The sequence below is a fragment of the Oryzias latipes genome, chromosome 11, assembly GCF_002234675.1.
Source record: "Oryzias latipes chromosome 11, ASM223467v1".
NCBI classification, from domain to species: domain Eukaryota; kingdom Metazoa; phylum Chordata; class Actinopteri; order Beloniformes; family Adrianichthyidae; genus Oryzias; species Oryzias latipes.
The window spans coordinates 19,721,145-19,744,625 of NC_019869.2; the positions used below are offsets into that span (position 1 = coordinate 19,721,145).

The window sequence follows — 23,481 nt, forward strand, 5'->3', positions numbered from 1 at the left end:
TTAACGAGTTCTTGCTAATCCATTTTTTTTATTTGTTCTGTAGTGCACTTTATTCAAATTATAAACTGGCCAATCGGGTGCCTTAATAAAAGTATGTGGCCTCATGTCAAATGTTTGATTGACAGATTTTGTGTAGCCCACTTTCAAGTGGTAGGGGTGTGGCCTTCCTGATTGGCGAGAGTGGTTGCCATAGAAATTATGTCTCAGACTGACTCAGACGAATCACTCCTTACTAATGTTATGTAGTTCCAACATGGCAATATCCATATTGCGAAAAAAATGGCAACAAAATTGACTTCATTTAGTTGGAGCCGGAAATAAGACATTTTCTGTGGGTGACAACAAACTAATTCAGTCCACAGGGAAGCTGAGTGCCCATTTGGAGAGCCATGGATGGATGGATGGATGGATGGATGTAGGAGCACCTCGGAGTCCCCACAACAGATTGCAGTCCCATGTTTCTGACATCAAAAACCTCTCTAAATGATTTTTTTAAATTAATTTCATATTTCTTAATTTAAAACAACTCCTGGGAATTCTAAGGAAGAAGAGAAGCAGCTTACACCAATCAAAGACATGTTTTTGATTTCAGTGTGCCACAGCCTTCAGTGTTTCCCGCGTACGGTAGAAAGCTCTAGTGTTTGCACATGCGCAGTGGCCCGCTGGGAAAAACTTCCTGCAAAATACTGCTCCCTAACAACAGACAAAGCTTACCGCGGTGGGATTGTCGACAGACCCGGACTGAAAGCGCCCTCGGTCCGCTCCGTCAATGGTAAGGCCGCTCTGACCACTGCGGTGTCCCCCACGGGGCTCCATGCGTGATTTGCCCCGCTGTCGGTGGCTGTGGGAGAGAGATGTTTTTCACACGCTGCCCATTCCGACTAGCTACTACTGCTCTCGGCTAATCCCTAGAGCTAAAAACTTTCACTTTTAGCCAAATAAAGTGTAGCTAAAGTTGCTGCCAATGTTATCACTGAACTAATAAAGTGGTGATACACACTTAAAACAAAAGCTGTGTCTTTCCAAATGGAGTTTCAGGGAATTGTGTGAAGGAAACCCCAGGTTTGCTAACAATGCTAGCTAGCATTCTCCCTTCTCGGTGCGGGCTAATTGCTGGTGAGCTAGTACTTACCATACCGTAACCTAGCTGGTCGTGTCTGTCCCTGCGACTTCCGGTCATAGACTGGACTTTAAATGTGAAACTGAGATTACAATGTATTTATTTTTATTATTATTATTATTTTAAGGGAGCTACCGCTTCTTAAGGAGCTTCATTTTTGAAGCCAGCTGTCCCCGGCCGGGTTTATTTGCTGGAAGTAGCTCCATAACAATTACGTATTTTTTACAGGTGACATGAAATGGAACCTGGATCAAAACTAATGTCGATTTTCTCCACTGGCAAAAGTCTGAGACCTGGAATTGATCAGGGATCGATTATATCAGAAAAAGACGGGAAATAAGACAGTTTCACCTGTCTGTCATGATCTGCATATCGATTAATTTAAAACATTCCCTAGTGGGATCTGAACCCCTTCCTTGTGTAAAATTAATACAGATCTGCAGGGTTCTATGACGTGTTAGCTCAAGATTGATCTGGATTTGCCTGTATTATTACAACTATATCTTGTTTTTCTTGAAATCGGAAACTTGAGGGAGGTTAAAAAAGAACTAACAAGGGTTTTTAAGAGTCCAAGAGTACTTTAACACAGTTATAAAAACAATCTACCACTACATACTTACTTGGCTACCTTAAGCCAAATCAATTTGTTCCTATATCATTTTCCAGCAGTTATTTTAAACTTTATTTTTGCCTCCTGACAAAAAAAAAGTTAAATTTAGTCTTTTTGTTATACTAAACTCAGCTATAAAATCCAAAATAGTCTATTCATATTTGCAATTATATTTTTTTTCCTTTGGACATAATGTTAACATAATTTAACACTTTATATGATAAAAAAAAAACATTATTTTAATAAACTGTGTTAATGTTTGGATAACAGTAAAAAGCCTGAAAACAATCATATTGAGCTATTTGAATAATTTGAGCGACTGGAGCTTCTAAACCAGGGGTCGGCAACCCATGGCTCCGGAACCACATGTGGCTCTTTCATCCTTTTGTTGTGGCTCCCTGTGACTTTGGAAAATAATGAGTATTTTATAATAATTAAATTTTATTTTAGTTTGTTCATCTGCTGGGTCCGTACGAAGCGCGTACCACGTCAAAACCAGCTTCCTAAATGAGCTCGTATTTATCGGGCGAGAACTGCAGAGCTGATAGCAGGAGGAGTGATCTTCTGCCGGGAACTTGACGTGCTGCGGGGCATCAACTTGCTGATGACAGAGAGTTCGCGCCAGCGTTGCCAGATAGAGTCACAGTTTTCCAGCCCAAAAGTCATCTGAAAACCGCCAGACCCAGCCAAAAACCGCCCAACATAACTTTTGTTGATGTTCGCACTGGACTGATTTAGCAAAATAAAAGATTTTTCTAAATAAAAGATAGTTGACTAATAATAAAATGTGTACACTATTGAATATTTCTTCAGCGGGCCGCCTTCTTCCATTTATTTGCCTTACCCGCTCTATCCCCGCTATAACCTGCGTCCTACTCTTTCATCCTTGTGCTGCGCTGGAGCGCTCCGACTATCGTATTTTGCGTTCTCTGTGTAGGACACACTGAGGAGTGCGTGGGAAACAAACTCTCAGCTGCAGAGGATGTGAACAGGTGAACAGGTAGAGAGGAAAAGCAGGTGGAGAGGCTGAGGAGGGGCTTTGGCTTCAAACTCTGTCAGAGAGATGCAAACACGGGCGTCAGATTGAGACGCGGCTTTCACTGCGGGAGTTGAAGCAGAGACTTTCCCTGGGATGATTTTATGAACTCACACATGGAAACATGATTACCAAGTAGAACTCTTCAAAATAATAAACCTGACCTCTCCACATTCTCAGTTTCTACCATGCATTGATAAACACATCGCTCCATGCAGCGATCAGACCAGAACTTCAGCTGGTGGCTCCTCCCAACGCGACCGCGGTATCATCCTTTTAAGAACACAATGTGCATTTGCAGTGATGTATGTTTCAGAGGATGTCCGATTGGCCAATCTACATGTCAATCAAGTCCCGTACTTCTCAGTGAGGATTTTGATTGGCTGGTGGATTTTTAAGAAGTACTTTTTTTATCTTTTCTGGCCCGCGATCTACACTCATGTCCTTGAAGATCGACGTAATGAGCACCCTTGATATAATATATATACATGCATAATATATATAATGATGTCAAAACGGGTTGTGGCTCCGGGTGCTTTCTTTTCATTAGGGGTGGTCCCAAATGGCTCTTTGAGTAAAAAAGGTGGCCGACCCCTGTTCTAAACAATTAAAGCATCACCTATTCTTTATTTTGATCTTTTCAAAATAAAAGCAAATGCAATAAAATGGCTCTCAAAGCTGATTAGTTTAGTCGGCCACAATCACAGTAATAAAGTTAAACAACTTAGATCTTATTTGTAGCTTTTATCATTACTTTTACAGATACAATATAAAAAAAATGAAATAAACAGGGATCCAGATGAGAAATCATCTTGGTATAAACCAGCTAACATAGTAGTAAAAATCTATTTTTTTTTTTCTTCAGTTTTTGTTTTTTCAATGATTGCAGCATCCTTTACCTCCAGATGATGGATCGATTAAATATTAGTCATTTTAATTGGGTAAGTGACTAAAAAAAATGCAGACTTTGTGTCTCAAATTAAAAAAAACAACTTGATTTAACCATAAAAAATGCCACAAAGATGATTAAAAATCCTATTTCATACACTTAAAAAAAACAAGCAACAAAATAATAGTGTAACAGCATGGAACTATTTCTGTTTAAGAAAGAACTGCAAAAAGTTTATTACACCCTCCAGTTGGGATTGTTCGGTTTAAGTCAGAGTACAAACTCATCTAACTAATCACATTAGTTTTTTTTTAATCCAACCTCCAATATCACATCAACAATACCAGACTTTTTCATATCTATGGTTTTCATTTTTTCTTGAAGTTTGGAATTCAGTGACTATGTTTGTGTTGTCCAATATTCCGTCTTGTCATGAATAATGTAAGCACGCTCTTCTGTCATCAAAAGCTTGTGATTGGGACATATTCAGGATATTCAAGCATGTGCAACCCTCATTCAAAAAACTGAGCATTAGTGGAGATGCAAACTTGTAAAATCGCTGAAATAATTTTTATCTTTTCATTTTAATTAAAACTTTAGGTAAAACTTTAAAATCTAAATAGTCGTGACTGCAGTGGTTTTTCAAAGAGAGTTGTTGACCTAAATTATTTCACCAACTCATCCACTAACACCTTTTATTTAGAATTAAATCAGATGGGAATATTAACGTTCTAGTTTCTGTAACTAACGTGTAAAGCAGTTATTCAGAATATTAAAGCAAATAATTATTTTGATTGAAATTGTAATGTCTTGATGCAGCGCGATGATAATTTGTTGTGGATGAGCTTCTGTGACGCCACGGCTTTCATTGATCTCCTGGTTGTTTCGATTATTTTTTCCTCCAAGGGCTTTTATAAATAGATCTGGTGGAAGTCTTCTTCAGCTTTTCTCACAGCAGCAGTGCTTGTCTGATGGCCAGTTGGTGAGTGAAAGGAATGTTCTTACAATACAATCTGTACGCCACAGAGGAAACATCTGATCATTCAGCTGGCGTTCATGGAGCGACTTAGTTTCCTTCTGTTATTTGTTTAAAAAAAGGGGGGGTGCACATTTTTACAGAAATAGTATGATGAGTGTGATGGAAGATTTGTCAAGCTACTAAATTTAATATCCATTAAATAAAATTGCTTTAAAACACATAAAACCATTAAAAGTAAATCATAGTGTGTGCAACCATATCAATACTAGAAGATATTAGCTCGTCATTTTTGTTATCTATCCTCCTTTCCTAATTTTGTCTTAAATGGGTTAATAATAATAACTTAATTATAACTTTTTTTTAACTTCACTAATAAACAAATTATTAGTGAAGTTTCCTTTTTAGAACGTATTTATTCGCTCGTAATTTTCTAAATACATGCAATCCGTGCTGAACTTTTCTCTGGGCCGCACAGACCCAGAGGAGGGTTATGGTGACGGTTAGGCGCGCCGCGGTGTATCAATCACGACCAAACGGTTCTCATGCACGGCTGTTACGGCAGCACACCGCTCCCGCAGGAGATGGTCAGCTGAGGAGAAATGTCTCACACCTACATGTGTGACAGCTAACGGGGCTCTAACGTTAAACACGTGCGAGCAACAACAAGATTTAGTCTTAGATACACTTAAAAGACATGGGGAAAATGCAACGAATCTGCAGGGAGACTGAAGGAGAACAGAAAGTTGGAGTTGTCCTTAACATTCAATTTAGTTTTAATATGCCTCTCCCCCTTAGTATGATCTGTGATATTATATCTTTTAGAATTATTTTAATGTTTTGTAGTGTATGTAGTCTTTTTTTAATCAATTGGTATTTTAAATTATTTTAATTGATCACTCAACTACAAAAACCCATCAGAACACATGTCCCATAATGCATTGTTTTGTAGTCATAGGGCAGCTTTCAGTCAGGTCGGTACTAAATTTCCAGCTGTGTTCGCGTAGGTTGGCGCCTTGCTCCCGCCCCTTTCTTGTGTTATTTTTGTGATGATTGACAGGTGATGTTGGAGCGAAAACAAAAATATACGTCACATCCCAGGTGATCTGTGCAGCGTTGTGTCCACCTGGGTGATCTCAAACACGCTTATTGTGCATCTTGGCTGCACATATTTGGTGTCGCCAACATGAATTTCCATCCCCTAATGTTTACATACATTCAAGTATTGTTTGTAACTTTTAAATGACCGAAAGGTTACAACGGTAATCACTTTGTTACTAAGCACTTTTTTTGATTCTGAATTAGGGTTGGGCGATGTCCCTTAAATTGGCCGTTGACGATGTTTGCTGTCAACCATCGGGATGGACGATGATATCGTCGTTGGGGGGGGGGGGGGGGGGGGGGTATTTTTAATATTTCGGTCTTATATAATTGCTATTCGTTATTTTACTTTATTACTTTATTTATTTTATTTCCCAACTAATGACTCATCCGCAGTACTGAGGGAAATAACTTTTAACAAAAAAAGTAACAAACAAACTAGAAAAGAAATGGTTTGCTCCCGCACTTAACTAGTCAAGTGGACCGGCGGAGCGCGGACTTACAGCTTTGTGTTTGAGGGGAAGGGGGGGGGGTGCTTTGTTACATGAGCGGTATGTGTGGGAGATTTAGAACTGCGATCCGTTCCGCAGCTCTAGGGGAACGGGCTACCGAACTCAGAACCGGGTCTAAAAGTGTGTGTCTGAGCAGAGGATCGTGAGCACACACACACAGCGCTTTGGGGCGGTGTGAGCTTCAAAGCAGAAAGGCCGCTCAGTCCTTAGAAATCGTTCAAACAATCACGTGGATTTGTGTTTCGAGTCGTGTCCCGACTAAATAAAGGCTGATGTTATTCCCACATGTTTAAATGCAGCCAAGATGCAGATTGCAGCACCACCCAAAGCTAATGTTGTTAGCCCGTGTTAGCATACTGCTAATTCTGGCTTCTTTCCGGCTCCGTTTTTCAACAGAAAAAGCAATGACCACACGGATTAAAATTAAAACGATGAGCGAACAGGCGTTTCATAATAATCGTAACATTATTAAAAGCACGTTTAGAAGATCGTCTTGTATGTTACCGAGCTGACATATCAATGTATATAGCCGCTCGGCAACATTGTTTTGTATTGAATTGTTACATTCAATAAAGTTTGAGAAAAAAATAGCCGCTCGGCGGAACTGATATCCGCTTCCGGTTTTTCAAACCCTACTGCGCATGTGCGAATGATTTATTCCGACCAAAAGTGTGAGCCATGTGAACGTTTTTTATATTCTGAAGACATTTTTCTGGAACCATGTACACGTTTGGATTCTAATCCGACCATTGATCCGGTCAAGATATTTTTCACATGTAACCGTGGCTTATGGTGTCGACTCGCAGCGTGGCGGGGGCGTGGCATCACGATGGTGGTCTCTCCATCGGGATGTCAGTCACCCATCACGATGGACGATGGTATCGTCCATCGGCACAACCCTATTCTAAATGCATGGTATTTTGTTTACTATTTGTACTGTCATGACAGCGATGGTGCTGTCAGTTTACCTGTTGTTGCATCTTCAAAAGTGCTGAATAAAATGTGACACTGAATTGAAACAGCGCATTGTAAATTTCTGCATCTATTATTAAAGTATTTATTAGTAATACAGTGAAAATAAGTAGATTTGGTTAGCATATTTATTTACGGTATGCGCCCCTAAATTTTCTGGTTGTGCCCCTAAAATTATCAGTTGGGGGCCACAGTGCTCCTAGTGAAAAAAGTTAGTCTGGAGCTCTGAAATGCAACTATGTTCTTTAGGAACTTTACTTTTGAACAGACACTACACACTGTTGTGCAGCAGAAGATAAGATGATGCTTCTAGTTTCTTTGAATAATAAAGCAACCCGACACTAAATTAATCCTGTTAACACCATTGGTTTCAATTATCTGACATGTTAAAAAATCAATATAAGACAAATTAACCAAAACTACAAACCTAATATTTGTTTAAATCATTAGCACTTTTGAAAAGAGCTCCGGCCCTCAGGTTGCAGACCAATGGGTGTTGCTGGTGTGACTGAAAGGAAGAACTTAGTTCTGATTTCTGATTAGATGGAGAAACTTTAGTGAACAGAAGAGTTTGAGGACTCTTAGCCAAAAGGTGACTGAAGTGTTTCCGGGGTTTAGTATATGAAATGTTCACTTTATTGAAACAAATAAAAGAGGGCCGTAAACGGAACCCTGCTGGACACCATAGTTGAGAGAAGTATTGGAAAAGGGCTGCATGTGGGCCAAACTTTTACATTTGCGCGTTTTGAGTTCACTTACATAAATCTTGCGTAAGCTCTGCGTTTGGGCTTCAGTGAGCCGGCTCTTCACGTGGCACGCTCCTTCCCCGAACGTGAGGCGTGAAGGCTCCCGGACACGCCGGTGTGGGTTCAAATTTACCGTCTGACCTACTTTCCCCTCTGTGTGTCTGCATTATGTCAGTTAGATAAACGCCCCCCGCCCGCCCCGCGCCGCGCCGGGCGGGGCGGGGCGCCGGCGGAGCGGACCGCGGGCAAATCGAGGTTAGATTTTATCACCCCGGGGTTCTGTTGACATGACAGCTTGCACCTGAGCGCCTAATGCTCCGGAGACGATGTTTTCACTGAATTTAGGTTGACCCTTATGTCAGGCGGGCCGCTCCCTTAATCCTGCGGATAAACACACAGCGATGGGCCGGCGGTCAACGTCAGCCCCACACGTGCCGCACCTGCAGGTCCCGTGCGGGAGATTAGCCCCGGGTGCCCCACTTCCTTCTTCACTGCTCACCTTCCCGCTGATCAGCCCGCGATAGGAGTGTGTGTGGGGGGGGGGTGGGGGGGGGGTCATCATCGATGAGCATTTGTTGGACAGGGGGGTCCTCCCACCAGACTACATAAAGCTGGACTCTGCACGCGCCGTGAGCCTCCTTGTTTGATCCGCAGGGTCCCGGCGGGCTGAGCGGGTGCAGAGCGTAGGCAGAGCGCGCGGACACGTCGGGCCGCAGCGATGGACGAGGAGCAGCCGGTGAGTCCAGCAGGAAAGCATGTGTCTTTCTCTGTGATCCTTATTCCCTTTTTTTATCATGAAAACAATACATTCAACTTAACTGGGAGATTAATTGAACTATGTAAAATATTTACAAAATGTTAATTTTTCTATTTCACTTTTACAACATTTTTGTAAATAACTTTTTTGAAATATGGTAGTTTTTATTGACCATTTTAATCCCTATGTACGTCCCAAAGTACAGGTAATTAGAAAAATAAATGAAAGGATAACAGTTTAGCTAACGATGAAAAGATTTTTAAGAACTGCACTGCAGAAATGTTTAAAAGCAGACATATAAGAGAATTCCTGAATCTGCAGAGAAAACCCCTCACTTGAAATCCACAAGGAGGAAGATAATGGTGATTATGATGATGATTACAGGTTGGACCATCCATGTTTTCTGTTTGTAGGCAAAGAAGGTGAAGGTTGAGAGAGACGGCGGGAACAGCAGGGAGCAGAGGTCAGACTCCAAACTTTCCCTGAAGCTGTTGGTTTTTTGAGGCTTTTGTTTTCTACAAACGTCTGAATTTTCTTTGTCCAGTCACCTGGGGGTCGGCGGCAGCCCGCCAGCCGCTCTGCCGTCATCTGAGCAGGCCGGCTCCTTCGGGCTTGAAGCAGGTGAGGTGGTGGTGTTGAGGTGAGGGTGGGGGGCACAACTCTTTTCTTGGCTCACGGCGTCTGGTGTCTGTCTGCAGGTGAGCAGAAGCTCTCGAGCACCGACGGCACCGCGGAAAACCAAACATGCGGCGATGGGGGGAACTCGTTTCCTCATGCAGGTACAAACACGCCACCGAATTTACACAGAAAGGCGAAACTTTAAAAGATTAAACCGAAGATCTGTACTTTTGTAGGCTCTGAGTCAGCGGCTGCTTCTGAGTACAGCCAGCAAGGCTATCAGGCAAGCAGGTGAGTCTGTGTCAAAGGATACAGAGGGAATGAAGCGAAACAAGAGTTACTAAACATTTTATTTTCTACTCATTTATGAGAATATTCCATCCCTAAAATAACTTGATTCTCTACTTGATCAAATTAATCTGAAAGAAAAAACATTTGGGTTTTTTAGTGAGCAGTTATTGTAGCAAATTGTGCAGAAAATGATGTTCTATTCATTCAAAACAATTTGCTAAAAATCTAACAAAGATTTCTCTTAGTATGAGGTGATGGAGGGGACAGAAGAGGAGTAGGAACCCCTCCCCATAAACGATCAGATGTTTTCTAGGAAACTGGTATCTCTGAATCTGCAGCTCCGCTGACTCTGACCACTTTCAGCCCCGCAGTGACGTCCTTCAGCAGCCAGGTGGCGTTCCCTCCCCTGTCCCAGTCCAGCGTGTACTCTGGCTTCCCCCAGAGCGGACAGACGTATGGCCTCCCGCCCTTTGGTCAGTGCTCTGCCCCCTTCTCCACTCCTGCAGCTCTGCTTTTGCTCTGCTTTCACAGCCATCTTCTCCGGTTCCTCTGCGTCTGTCAACTTCTGCTTCCTCTGCTGTCCTCCACCTTCAGGTGCTTTGTGGCCAGGCATTAAAACTGAGACTGGTTTACCCGAGGCGCCCTCTGGTGGTCAGCCCGGGTTTCTCAGTTACAGCACCGCATATACCTCAACACAGCCCAGCGCGCTGCACTACTCATACCCGAGCCAAGGCAAGCTGCAGCCCAGCCCACCCCACCCCACCCCCCAAACTGTGCTCACAGGAAGTGGTGCTGGGTCATCTAACCGTGTTTATCTGCAGGCTCCAGCTTCACCACCTCCAGCGTGTATTCCAGCATGCCCTCAGCCGTGGCCGTTACCGCCCCTACCACTGCGGCAAGCCTCCAGGTGAGGAGGAGAGCGTCTCACCGAAGATACACAAACAGAAAAATGACTTGACAGATATTTCCCCCGGCAGGAGTTCAGCAGTTTCAGCCATCTGGGACAGAACCAGTTCTCTCAGTTCTACACCAGTCCCCCCACCCACGAGCACAGCGCCGGTGTGGCCGGATACTCGTCCGTGAAGTCGGAGGAGGCGTCCCCGGCCGGTTTGCCTCCCAGAGGTGCCGTCTCTGTTTCTCATCTCCACACCTGACGATTTCTGCTCCGTCGCTCAGCTTCCCTTGTCGTCTGCAGACGCGTCTCCACTAGAGAGCGTGCCGGCGGCCGCGGCGCTCCCTGCTGGAGGCAGAGACCAAACCGAACTCGCTCGCAGAAACTCGCTGGGCAAAGCCAAAGGGAAGAACAAGAAGAGTGAGACCTCGCCGCCTGCCAACAGCGACCTGGAGGTGATGATCTCATGGGGGGCGAGTCGTGGCTCTTCGCTCACAGTCCTCGCTCACAGCTCTGTCTTCTCTGCCGCTCTAGCGCATCTTTTTGTGGGACCTGGACGAAACCATCATTATCTTCCACTCCATGCTCACCGGCTCCTACGCTCAGAAGTTCGGGAAGGTGAGTTTCTACAAACGCAGGCTGACGCTCTCACTCCTGATGCCAATTATGCTGTGATCCGTCCTCAGGACCCGGCGCCGGTGCTGAATCTGGGCCTGCAGATGGAGGAGCTGATCTTCGAGCTGGCGGACACTCATCTGTTCTTCAATGACTTAGAGGTATGAAGCCACGCCCCTGTGAGCGCACCAACTGTTTGATTTACGTTTTTACGAGTTTCTGTTTACCTATGTCAACCGAACATCATGTTGCCATCAAGGAGTGCGATCAAGTCCACATTGAGGACGTGGCGTCCGATGACACAGGACAGGACCTGAGGTACACTGGGGATCTTTTATTTCACCCATCTGCTTACCGCCTCCAATAACCACCAGCTTATTTCCACTCAGCAACTACAACTTCCTGGCTGATGGCTTCAACGGTCCCAGCAGCGGAGCGACGTCAGGAGCCGCCACGGGGGTCCAGGGAGGAGTGGAGTGGATGCGTAAACTGGCCTTCCGCTACCGGCGGCTAAAAGAGATCTACAACAGCTACAAAGGAAATGTAGGAGGTGGGTTTAAGATGACTTCACACTAAACTCAACACAATTCCACATAGTGGACAGTTGAAGAAGAGCAGAGACGGGTGTAGCATGGACTCGTTGTTTCAGGTGTTTTGAGCCCATTTGTTGAACTTTTAATGCCGCGTTCCCTCATTTATCGCAGAGCTTATGTGCCGTAAATAACCAGGGATAGGTGAAATCCATGAAGTATGATTATACGGCTATAAAACCCCTCACTACACACTTTTTAGACCCTTTTTCCAAGTGGACATGAACATTTTCACACTTTTCCCTCTTGTTTAAACTCTCTAAGCTCAAACCTTGAGAGAAAACTAAGCCTAGTGTTATAGAATGGAAAAAAAAAAAAGATTTGAAGACTGAAGAGTTATGTTAATGTGGTGAGCTGAACGTGTTCTGTACAGGAGACACTGCACAGAGGAGATTGATTGACAAGATCAACAGCCAATCAGGATCCAGAACACAGCGTGCTGAAGAAAAAATATATAATTATATACAAATATTTGCGAAACAGCGAGACAACAAAAGGTGAAGTGCGTTATGATGAGGTAACACTGTAACGTCTTTTCTACATGTCTGGGAAGTTCCAGAGTTGTCACACATACCAACCAGGCTTGCAGAGATCGCTAGATCGAATTTAAAAAACAAACTACATTTGGACTTGACTTCCACCTAAAACCTGAGACTCAAGTTGTAAAATAACTTCATTCATTTTTTATTTTTAAATTGTTTTCTTTGTCTATAACATTTAAGGTCAACTCAATCAGCATCGTGACTCTGAGGTTTCATCAAATCAGGAGAACTAAACTTCTGGATTATTTCCAATATTACTTTGTTAAAAGTAACTAAACAGAACTCTGAAGAACAATTTCTAATAAAAACATAAAACATGTATTCACACTTTTTGATCCCTGTGTTTCATTTTTAACCTTTTTTTATTTTAACTTATTTGTTTGTATGTATGTATATATTTATGAATCAAATTTTATTTGACAAAAAATATTTTATTTTGTTAAAATTATTGTTTGGGATGATTTCGTTTTGATTTTTTTTTTTTTTTTTTTACGAGAGCTTAGTATTGGGGGGGGGGGGGGGGGTGATAAGCAAAAAAGTAGCAATGTTCATGTTCTTGTTGTCATGGTGATGGGGTTGTGGGTTTTCCAATTTTCATGAAATCTGCTCGCCGTTTTCCCTGCAGCGTTGCTGAGTCCCGTGAAGAGGGACCTGCTCCTCAGACTTCGCTCAGAGATCGAGAGCATCACAGACGCCTGGCTTAGCACGGCGCTCAAGTCTCTCCTGCTCATCCAGTCCAGGTCTGAACTGACTGTCCAGATCCACACTATGATAACATCCAAACACTAATCTGTAGAGTTTCTGTTAGTTGTCATGACAAACGTGTGTTTGCATACAACTGTCAACAGGGGGCGGTGTGTGAACGTGCTGGTTACCACCACGCAGCTGGTTCCAGCTCTGGCCAAAGTGCTGCTCTACGGCCTGGGAGAAGTCTTCCCCATCGAGAACATCTACAGCGCCACTAAAATAGGTAAACAGGGCCATCCAGGAGTAGCAGCTGATATAAACTTGGCAGGTTTTTATTTTTCCGGTTTTCCTTACAGGTAAGGAGAGCTGCTTTGAAAGAATCGTGTCCCGCTTTGGGAAGAAGGTGACCTACGTGGTGATCGGGGATGGCCGAGATGAGGAGTTTGCAGCAAAACAAGTAGGAGTTTTCTTTGTGTTTGTCAAGTAGGACAGAAAAATTGTTCAAGACAGCAGAGAGAATTTAAAGGAACCATATTTTCCACACTATAGGGTACACTTGATTTTAAGGTGCTAGTGTTTGCCTCGTTAGAAGAATTAGCTGTGTAGAAGTGTTAGGTTGGTTAGAAGCATAAGCTACATTAGAAGTGTAAGCTGCGTTAGAAGCATTAACTACATTAGAAGTGTTAGCTGCTTTAGAAGCATTAGCTGCATTAGAAGTGTTAGCCTTTTTAGAAGCATTAACTACATTAGAAGTGTTAGTTTCTTTAGAATCATTAGCTACATTAGAAATGTTAGCTTCTTTAGAATCATTAGCTGCATTAGTAGTGTTAGCTTCGTTGGAAGCATTAGCTACATTAGAGGTGTTAGCTTTGTTTGAAGCATTAGCTGCGTTAGAAGTGTTAGCCTTGTTAGAAGCATTACCTGCGTTAGAAGTGTTAGCTTCGTTGGAAGCATTAGCCGGCTTGGAAGTGTTAGCCTCGTTAGAAACATTAGCTGTGTTAGCCTCGTTAGAAGCGTTAGTCTCGTTAGAAGCGTTAGTCGGGTTAGAATAGTTAGCCACCTTACAAGCAATAGCTGCATTAGCATATTCACAATACTTGTAACTCTCAACTGGGTTAGCAACACCTGAGAAAAGACTAACTTCCAACCTTGTTAGTAACATGTAAAATAAAAAAAATGCAGATACAGCTACAGGTTAGCCATATTAGCGTATTCATAATAACGTTCAATCAAGCATGTTGACAGAGCTTCCATATAAGTAAACACTGCCAGAATTAATCCTTATATAAGGCAAGGCAAGGCAAGTTTATTTATATAGCACATTTCCTGTCCAGAGACAATTCAAAGTGCTTTACATAAAAAATTAAAAGAACAATTAAAAACAAATAGTAAAAATGTGATCATTAAAATAAAGTTAAAAGATAGTAAACAAGATGTGAATTAAAAACAAGCATAAATAAACAGTGCGGACATAAACTTTTGAATACATATTAATTAAATGCAGCTGAGAACAGGTACCTTTTTAACCCGGATTTAAAGACACTAAGTCTATTCCAGATCTGTGGAGCATGGAAAGTGAATGCAGCTTCTCCATGCTTAGTTCTGGCTCTAGGGACTGATAAAAGACCGGATCCAGAAGAGGGGAGAGGTCTGGCTGGTACATACTGGGTCAGGAGGTCAGCCATGTATTTTGGTGCTAAACCATTCAAAGCTTTGTAAACCAGTAGCAGAACTTTAAAGTCTATCCTCTGACAGACAGGTAGCCAGTGCAAAGACCGTAAAACTGGACTAATGTGGTCCACTTTTCTGGTCCCTGTGAGAACCCTGGCAGCAGAGTTCTGAATAAGCTGCAATTTCCTGATGGATTTTTTTGGTAGTCCTGTAAGCACACTGTTACAGTAATCAAGTCGACTAAAGATGAAAGCATGCACTAGTTTCTCCAGGTCCTGCTTAGACATCAGATCTTTAATCCTTGAGATATTTTTGAGATGAAAATAGGCTGATTTTGTAACTGCCTTAATGTGTTTATCAAAATTTAGGTCTGTGTCTATCAATACACCCAAGTTTTTGGCCTGGTTGGTAGTTTTTAGTTGAATGGATTGAAGCTCTATAATGACGTCCAACCTTTTTTCTTTAGCCCCAAAGACAATAACCTCAGTTTTGTTTTTATTTAGCTGAAGTAAATTATGGCACATCCAGTCATTAATTTCCTCAATGCATTTACCAAGAGCCTGTACAGGGCCTCGGTCGCCTGGTGTCAGTCTAATATATATCTGTGTATCATCGGCATAACTATGGTAGCTAATGTTGTTGTTCTTTATCACTTGGGCCAGTGGGAGCATGTAGATGTTAAATAAAAGTGATCCCAGGATGGAGCCTTGAGGTACTCCACATGAAATTTCTATTGGCTCAGAAGTGAAGTTACCAATGGACACAAAATATTTCCTGTTTTCTAAGTACGTTTTGAACCAGTTTAATATTGGCCCAGTGAGACCCACCCAGCTTTCCAGTCGTCTTGAGTAGTATTGCATGGTCGACTGTATCAAACGCAGTACTGAGATCAAGTAGAACTAGCACTGACATATTCCCACTGTCTGTATTCAAACGTATGTCATTAATCACTTTGATCAGGGCCGTTTCAGTGCTGTGATTCTGTCTGAAGCCTGACTAGAAGGCATCATAGCAGTTATTTTTTATTAGGAATTCATTTAGCTGATGGAAAACAGCTTTTTCAATGATCTTGCTTAAAAATGGCAGGTTTGATATCGGTCTATAGTTGTTCATTTGAGTTTTGTCTAGACTGTCCTTTTTTAGAAGAGGTTTAATTACAGCTGTTTTCAGTGGATCTGGGAAAACGCCAGATGTTAACGACAAGTTGATAGTCTGGAGCAGGTCTGGTTCCAATGTCTTTGAGACTTTTTTGAAAAAGCTTGTGGGTAGAATATCCAGACAGCAAGAGGAGGAGTTCAGTTGCGATAGAATGCCCAGCAGTTCTTTGCTTTTTATGGGTTGAAACTGGGCCATTGGATTAATGCTGGTTTCTAGTGGATAGGGTACTCAGAATAAAAAGATGGACTGTCTTTTTTTGAAAACAAATTAATACTATTAGGTACATAGTGCAGAAAATAAGCTGTAGAGATTGAAAAACAGTTAAATAAGACAAGTTTGTTTAAACCCTCTTGGAGGGAATTTGTCATCTTTTAGCTCTGATAAATGTGTCAGAGGCTGGCATGTTTATCAAAGCTGAAAGATGACTGTGACTACGTTGGTTTGTCAGACTAAAGTCTAGTTGCTCTAAATGCAAAATGAAGGAATAAAGCAGATCCAGTAAGTTCTTTAGGGACCATAAAGCCGGAGCAGTCTGTGCGTCACACACAAAGTAGATTTACTTCGCAAAGATCCCCTTTGTGAGACCACCGATGACAGGTTGACGTTCTCCAGTTCGGCTCGGTTTCTGTTACTCCCTGTCGAGGTCTCATTATGTGTCTTCACGTGCAGCACAACATGCCTTTCTGGAGGATCTCCGCACACGGCGACCTCACATCCCTCCATCAGGCTCTGGAACTGGACTTCCTGTAGGGGGCTGAGAAGCTGCAGCCGTTGTCGCTGGTGTGGACGAGGTCAGGCACACTCACCTGTTGAAAAGGCCTCTGCCCTTACCTCCTCTGACCCCCACCCCCATCTACACCCCTCCACGGCAGCTACACTCACCACGGCTTGCTCTGATTGGCTGCAGCAGACTCCGCCCCTCAGAACCTGCACTTGCTCTTAAATATGGAAGCCACAGCTCAGAGTTCCCTGACGGTCTGTGGATCCCACTTCTGCTTGTGAGCCTCAGCAGGAAGTGCAGCATGACCGCCACCTGATCGGGACGCGGCGGTCGCCGAGCACAAGCTGAGTCACACTGAGCATGCTCAGAACCACGCTCTCACATCTGTGGTTTCTTCTAAAGCTTTCAGTCTCACAACTTTGGACAAACAGTTTCAATAACAGCTCTGAGTAAGTCAGACTTGTGACATCATTTCCTGTGAAGAACCAGCCGCTGCAAAGACTGGGAAGTAAAGTTGCTGTGGCTGTGAGGGTCTTGTGTTAACGCTAACCGAGCCTGAGTGCTTCTCAGAGGATCTCAGCCTCTGAAGGGCGAAGGTCCCTGAAGACCATCGAGAACTGCACTGAGAACGAGTCTTGGAGACTGACAGGTCTTTCAAAGATTAGAGGAAAGTCTGGATCTTCTGATGACTTGTCTTTAGAGTTTGTATAAGTAAATTCCTGGTTTGCCCAACTTAAATGTTAAGAAAAAATGTGTTTGTTTTTTAAAACCTTGTTAAATTCTCATCATGTTGGTTGGCTGTTGGGCCCCAACAGTCGCAGACATGCCTTTGTGTATCTTTTTATCATTTTGTTTGCTCGCCACAAACAAATCGTGGACTTTAGTACTTGAGGTCCCAGAAAGGAGAAACATTTATCAAAGTTTAAGCTGTTCACATCCAGTTTTTTTAAGAAATACACTAATTATTGAGTTTTCAGTCACTGTGGAAGCTTGCCTTAGGTCTGTGGGGTCACGAAGCAGCAGAGCTTATGGGATGTTCTGAATAATAATGAGAAGAAGATGATGATCCAAAACTAAAGTGTCCTTTAAGACCAATTCAGTCCTGACCCCCAATCCTGAATGTGTCTTTGAGAGGAGCTGAATTAATGAACTGCGTACAGCTGGGTATGGAATGACAGAAGTGCCATGAAAACCAAATTTGAACTAAATTTAGACAAAAAGTTGAGGTTCATTTTCTGCCCTTTCAATGTGCTTTTCTGCTTTTTCTTCTTTGTCTTCAGAGATTTTTTTCTCCTTTTAGTTTTTTTTTTCTCACAACAGCTTAGGGCTGCACGATATGAGGAAAACTCGCGATATGCGATGTTGGTGATTAATGTTGCGATAACGATATAATTTGCGGTATATAAACAAATAACAAAACAACCAAAAACATAATTTCCATTTCACTGCAACAGTTTAAAGGTTATACTCCAAATGACCCTCGTTGACGTAGGAGGCAAACAAACATAAAAGGGGTCATCTGATTCATCAACAACGTAAACGGGTCCTTCCGATTGGTTAAAGGGATTTATTTCATTTGTTAAATATTTCAAGCTGCCATGAGTTTGTTTTAGGACATTTAAGGTAACCATTTATTGCGATTTTCGCCGCCTTTTGCGGTATGCATATTGCACAGCTTGATGTCGCGATAACGATAAATTTGCGATATATTGTGCAGGCCTACAACAGCTTTTGTTCTGAAATTCTTGGGTTAACCTGAGTTTTTCAGGAACGCCATAATTAGGACCAAATTTGAAATGAATGTCTTTTATGATTTGTTTTGTTTTATTGGATTCTCTTCTTTAGAAATTAATTAGGTTTCTTAGAATTGAAAGTTGAATGATATAAGCATGGGTTCTTTATTTTTTTCTTTTTATTTCCCTCAAACTTATGTTTGGTTTATTCTGATCATGGAAATAAATAATTGCTTCAGTCTAGACATGAAATTAGAAGACAAGAATGTAATGGGAAAATTTACATTTGATATTTAAGAAACTATAACACAAAAAAAGAAAATTGCAAAGAATTTAATTTTTGTCTGCAATTGGTTCCTACTTTTCTAAATTATTTAAATGTTTTTTTTGGCATCTCTTTCATTCCATACACTACTTTATCTTTGTGGATCAAAGCACATTCTCTACTTTGAAAGATTTTTCTAAATGCTGATTGGACGTTTGTTTATAAAATCAAACTTCATAGGAAAATCTCCACCAATCAGAGAGCAGACATCTGCATGTGCAGCTGGACCGTCAGGAATGTGTGCTTCTGCACATTTAAACGTGCCTTTAAATTTCAGCGCCCTGAAACAGGAAACTTTGACTCCTGCATCTGCAGCGCCGTGGTTTCAAAGTGTTACTTTATAACTTTTGCTGTGATGTCGACTTGGTTCTGTGTGCACTGCGACCCAGGTCTCAAGACCAGAGACCTAAAGATGGACTTTGTTCGGTTTCTTCTTGCTCCAGAAAAAAAAGGAAGTTTTGTTGCTGTGAAGTTTGTGAGACAATCAGAACTGAATCTGCCAGAAGTTTAAGGAGTTTCAGGAAGCGCTGCTGCTGGAGGTCCGGAAAAACCTGCTGCTCGGTTTGGGCTCAGCTGAGCAGCAGAACCTTCAGCTCCCTCTAAACAGACTTTCATTTGCTCCTTTTACCTCTCCTCCTGTCATCATCTCATCACCTTGGAGCCGTGATCCTGCGAGCTCCTACAACAATATCTCAAGCTAACCGAACTCCTGTGAATGTTTCCATCTATAGCCTGTAAATACATTTAGATATGTTCCGATTCCCATTTCTTTCTTAGCTTCTAAAAGTTTTACAAACATGACTCGTGGCTTATAAAAATAAAATCCCAGGGAACAGCAGTTCCGGATTTGAAAACGTGATTGAACCGGAAGAACCAGAATCCACATTTCAGTTTCACACGGAACATAATGGACTAAGCTTCTTAAAAACCAAAGTATAAATATGTTTTCAAGGAAGGCACATTTACAACTACAATAGTTGATAAATAACAATGTTAAAATAATAAACATGTAAATATTATCCCTCAAAGCTGAGAACCTTTTTCAAGTTGCAGGTTTTCATTGTAAAAGCAGATCTTGGATCCTGAAACTGGCAACCTGAGAGAGAAATAAAGTCATTCTTAAATTGTTGAAAGTGATTTGGCTACAGTCTGGAAGCGTATTTTTGCAGAAAATTCGTCCTTTTTTTTTGTTTTGTTTTTCCTCGGCATATAGAGTCTTGGCAGTGAGAAATTGGATTTTTCTATGGGATTTGTTTCCATGGGATTTTTTAAAATAAAGGTGCTCTACTGTAAATATTTCCTGAATGGAAATCTGACAACTTGTTGTCCGCCGTCCACCTCAGGAGTAAAAGTTCTCTGCGAGCATCCTCATTCTTTTTTTGCCATTCTGTGTTTGACGAAGTGGAGCAGGAGAGGATACCATCATCCTCATCATCATGGTTCCATCCGTTTCGTCCCTTTCCCTCCGAGTGTCATTGTTTTGTCCACTGACTTCATTTTGGTCCTCCCCCCTCAAGTTGTCTTGATTGTGTTTAGGATGGAAGAACCTGTAGTAAAGGGCCTTGACCATGAGGCCAAGAATGTAAACTGCAACCACGCTGCTCGCCATGACATCGGCGTACGGCCGCGGGATCACGAATTGAGGTGGGTGGGTGTTCATCCTCCAGAACCACAGGCCGCAGAGCATGCAGGTGTCCAGCAGGATGAAGCTGTGGTATAGCAGGGCGCTCTTCTTCGTCCTCTTTTTGAACACGTTGAACCAGTCAAAGTACCAGATGAGGGCGACGGTGGCTCTGTACAGCCGCTCCCCCCAGGGGTCGTCCATGAAGTCAGTCTGGGCCCGCCAGGCAAACAGGACAAAGACCATCCAGCAGCAGAAGACGTGGGTGAAGATGAAGCAGGGGAGCACTGAGGCGAAGAGCGCCAGAGCCGTGAGGCGGGAGAGGAGCAGGAGCAGGTTCCACAGGAAGTGGATGATGGAGGAGATGATGGACAGCTGGTTTGAGTCCTTCAAGAAGGAGCGCAGGCTGCGGTGGTATGTAGTCACACAGAAGGCCACGGCTGCAATCGAGCACAAGACCTTTAGCACTAAGGAAGAGGAGAAGTGTGGTTAGAACCTCAGATCAGAAGCTTCATGAGGTCACCAGACTCGAACCGCAATAATGAAAAAAGGATCTGAGCTCCAGCTAGTTCTGTTAGCTAGAGCTGGATGATTCTGTAAAAACTGACTATTCCTAAAACTCTGTTCTCTCCGCCCTCGGCAACATATATTTTAAACGGCCACTTCCGTTGAAAATTCTGGAAATGCGTCTGAAAACACTCGCATTTTTGCGAGACATTGAATGAACGGTACAAGTCAAACCTGGTTGAACCATGACCAATCAGAAACTCATTCTTCTTTTACGATTTCCTAAAAGAAGGGAAACCCCTCCCTGCTTCTCTAGTATGAACAAAACAGGTAAAATACTCGTTTAAGAATGCATGTTTAGCACATTCTTGCGTGTGTGTCGTATCTCCAATGTGCCTGTAGCTTTAGGGATGTTTCATTAGAACCTCACTGTTATGAGAAACTGAGTTGTGAATCCAGACGTTTGACTCTTAAGATTATGTTGTCCCACCCCGCACCCCACCCCACCTGAGATAACATCCAGCTTGCCATCCTGGAGGATGATGGTGAGCCAGAGGACGATCTGGGGGGCGCTTTCAGAGAAGGTCTCGATCAAGTGAAGCATGCACAGATCGTGGCTTAGCTCCACCGCCACATCTTTACTGTTTTGACTGTCCGAGCCTTTACCGCAGAACCCTGACACAGACTTCTCCAGGACGCCCAGGTGCCTGGAGGACCCAAGAAACACATCACCTGCTCAAAAAACATTTCAATTACATTTACATACACACACAAAAAGGAAATGTAATTACTTAAAAATGTTTTATTCATTTTTTTGACAATTTTGTTTTTCATATATATATTTATATATATGTATATATATGTGTGTGTGTGTTTTAATTTAGACAATTTTTAAAATAATTTACTTATATTAATGTTTGCCTTTCTCTTTTTTTGAAAGGTAAACGGGGCTTAGTGCAACAGGAAGTTGATGGCAAAAAATAAAGTAGTTGGATTTTCCAAAATAAGTTTAAATAAAAATAAAAAACGAGGAAATTTGAAATTACTTCTTAAAGTTTTCTACTTAGTTGTGTATTTCTGTTTTTTTTTTCTCTCCCAAAAAATGGTCAAATCAATGTACAAACACACATTTTATCTGATATTTGCTGTCCCTTCTCGTGTCATTTGGACGCTCGTGCCTCCTCTCGGATCCCAACAGAAAGCGAAAGAGGTCCGGGTCACCCACCGTACGTAGATCCCCAGCTGCAGTACATGCAGCGTCTTCAGCCCCTTCTTCAGCGCGCTCTCCACGCGGGTCTTCAAGTCCAATCCGTCGCCGATGTACCACTTCCAGCTGTAGACTTGGATCAGAACCGAGGAGCCCACGAGCAGCAGCAGCAGAACTGACAGGCGCACCCAAGCTTCCTCCTTGTAGAAGTCAATTACGGCTAAGACGTCCAGAACGACGTCGGCTAGAAAAAGCGGCAGACCCAAGCACGAGAAGACAAAGTCAAGCGGGGAGAAGGTGAACACGGCCATGGTGTCGCCTGAATGGGTCGAAACCGGAGTCCTCACATTCTTCTTGAAAGAGTTGCTGAATGAAGATAGGAAACTTAGGGTCTGAAGTTTGGAGTCATCAAAGGCTCCTCCCACTGATTCAAGCTTCCAAATATGGAAATCAGCCAATCAGCCATAAATGCTGTAACTTCTGGTACACGTCATGAGAAGGCGGCGCGTTCCATAATGAAGGGTATTAAAGTGTGGGTGACATGGCCTATTTTAATAAGCCAAAATATAGTAAATAGTTTCTATTTCATGTTGCGATTGTTTTTAATATTTTTCGAAAAAGAATAAATAGCGAAAAACGCAATATAAACAACGAGGACGGCCGCCGGCTTCACGCATTCCGCCGAATTCGCGCCGCCCTGTTTGTGACGTAACGAAAGGAAGACAAGGAAGACAACATGGCTAGCACCGATAGCGAAGCACAGAGTGATGCTACCGTCTCTATTAGCGATTTATCATCAGATGAACAGAAAGATGAAGAGGAAAGTTGCGGAGATTATCATGATGATGAGTCACTTTTGCAACCGTATCGATTCGAACCCTTTTGCGAAAGTGAGGAGGATATAGCAGAAAGTAGTAGGTCTAGTGATGCCGATGACGATAGCCAGCATGAAGATTCGGCTAGACTCCAGTAAGTCTAAAAAATGTATAAAATTAAATTACTCCACTTACCCTAAAATATACTCAAAATGTCCCCTTTTGGCCTAATCTAAACAAAGGTAAACACTGGTTTTCAACCCAATTTACAAAATAAATGTCACAAAATAAAAGTTTCCCAGATGGTACTACTCTTTAGTTAACAAAGTCACTGTATACCATTAACAACTGTGGAACATTAACAGTTTTACCTGTTTGAACCCGTTTGAAACCTTTTCTCTTGCGCGCGCGCGCTCACACACACACACAGTTCAGTTTACTCACGGTACCGGCACCTCAAAAGCAAAAGAAAAAAAAACGTTGCAGGCCTGTTGCTTCTCTTGCAAAACATTGAGTGCGTTGAAATACTGCAGTTGGATCCAAGGACAACAGAAAACACGACTACTTCGCCTCAATGTGATCCATCGTGATGCACACTAGCTTAGCAGCCTCCGCTCCCGACTCCAGCGCCGTCCTCTCCTACCCAGAAAACGGCTCGCTCGCTTCCAGCTCACCCGCCTTTCCTCGACTCAGAAGCCAAGATCCTCCTCCCAACTCTCCGTTCAAAATTCTTCGTTTGTGTCCCGGTTTTTGTCCCTTCGAAAACGCA

The 23,481-nt window shown here is 42.6% G+C and overlaps 2 protein-coding genes across 5 annotated transcripts; one reads left to right on the forward strand and one right to left on the reverse strand.

Annotated features, from left to right (window-relative positions):
• The first annotated feature begins 640 nt into the window (after positions 1-640).
• Positions 641-17,324, forward strand: LOC100049216 (eyes absent homolog 3). Of its 2 annotated transcripts, XM_004074316.3 has the most exons (19): positions 641-772; positions 8,617-8,698; positions 9,133-9,182; positions 9,264-9,340; positions 9,418-9,498; positions 9,574-9,628; positions 9,992-10,101; positions 10,223-10,360; positions 10,450-10,535; positions 10,606-10,750; positions 10,824-10,975; positions 11,055-11,138; positions 11,207-11,296; positions 11,395-11,453; positions 11,525-11,685; positions 12,893-13,007; positions 13,116-13,237; positions 13,311-13,411; positions 16,453-17,324. In XM_004074316.3, exons 2-19 carry the CDS (start codon positions 8,681-8,683, stop codon positions 16,531-16,533), a joined length of 1,725 nt encoding a protein of 574 aa, XP_004074364.1. In that variant the 5' UTR covers positions 641-772; positions 8,617-8,680; the 3' UTR covers positions 16,534-17,324. The 2 variants fall into 2 exon arrangements, with proteins under 2 accessions (XP_004074364.1, XP_020562907.1); XM_020707248.1 differs by lacking the exon at positions 10,223-10,360.
• Positions 17,325-18,554: 1,230 nt separating this feature from the next.
• LOC101167883 (XK-related protein 8) lies at positions 18,555-22,415 on the reverse strand. 3 transcript variants are annotated; one of them, XM_020707249.2, is made up of 3 exons: positions 21,916-22,415; positions 21,198-21,397; positions 18,555-20,623 (listed from the first exon to the last, which is right to left on the reverse strand). In XM_020707249.2, the coding sequence occupies exons 1-3, from the start codon at positions 22,206-22,208 to the stop codon at positions 19,902-19,904; spliced, it is 1,215 nt and encodes a 404-aa protein (XP_020562908.1). In that variant the 5' UTR covers positions 22,209-22,415; the 3' UTR covers positions 18,555-19,901. The 3 variants fall into 3 exon arrangements, with proteins under 3 accessions (XP_020562908.1, XP_011479413.1, XP_020562909.1); XM_011481111.3 differs by having other exon boundaries at positions 18,555-20,650; positions 21,916-22,410; XM_020707250.1 differs by having other exon boundaries at positions 18,555-20,650; positions 21,198-21,422; positions 21,916-22,046.
• Between the last annotated feature and the right edge of the window lie 1,066 nt (positions 22,416-23,481).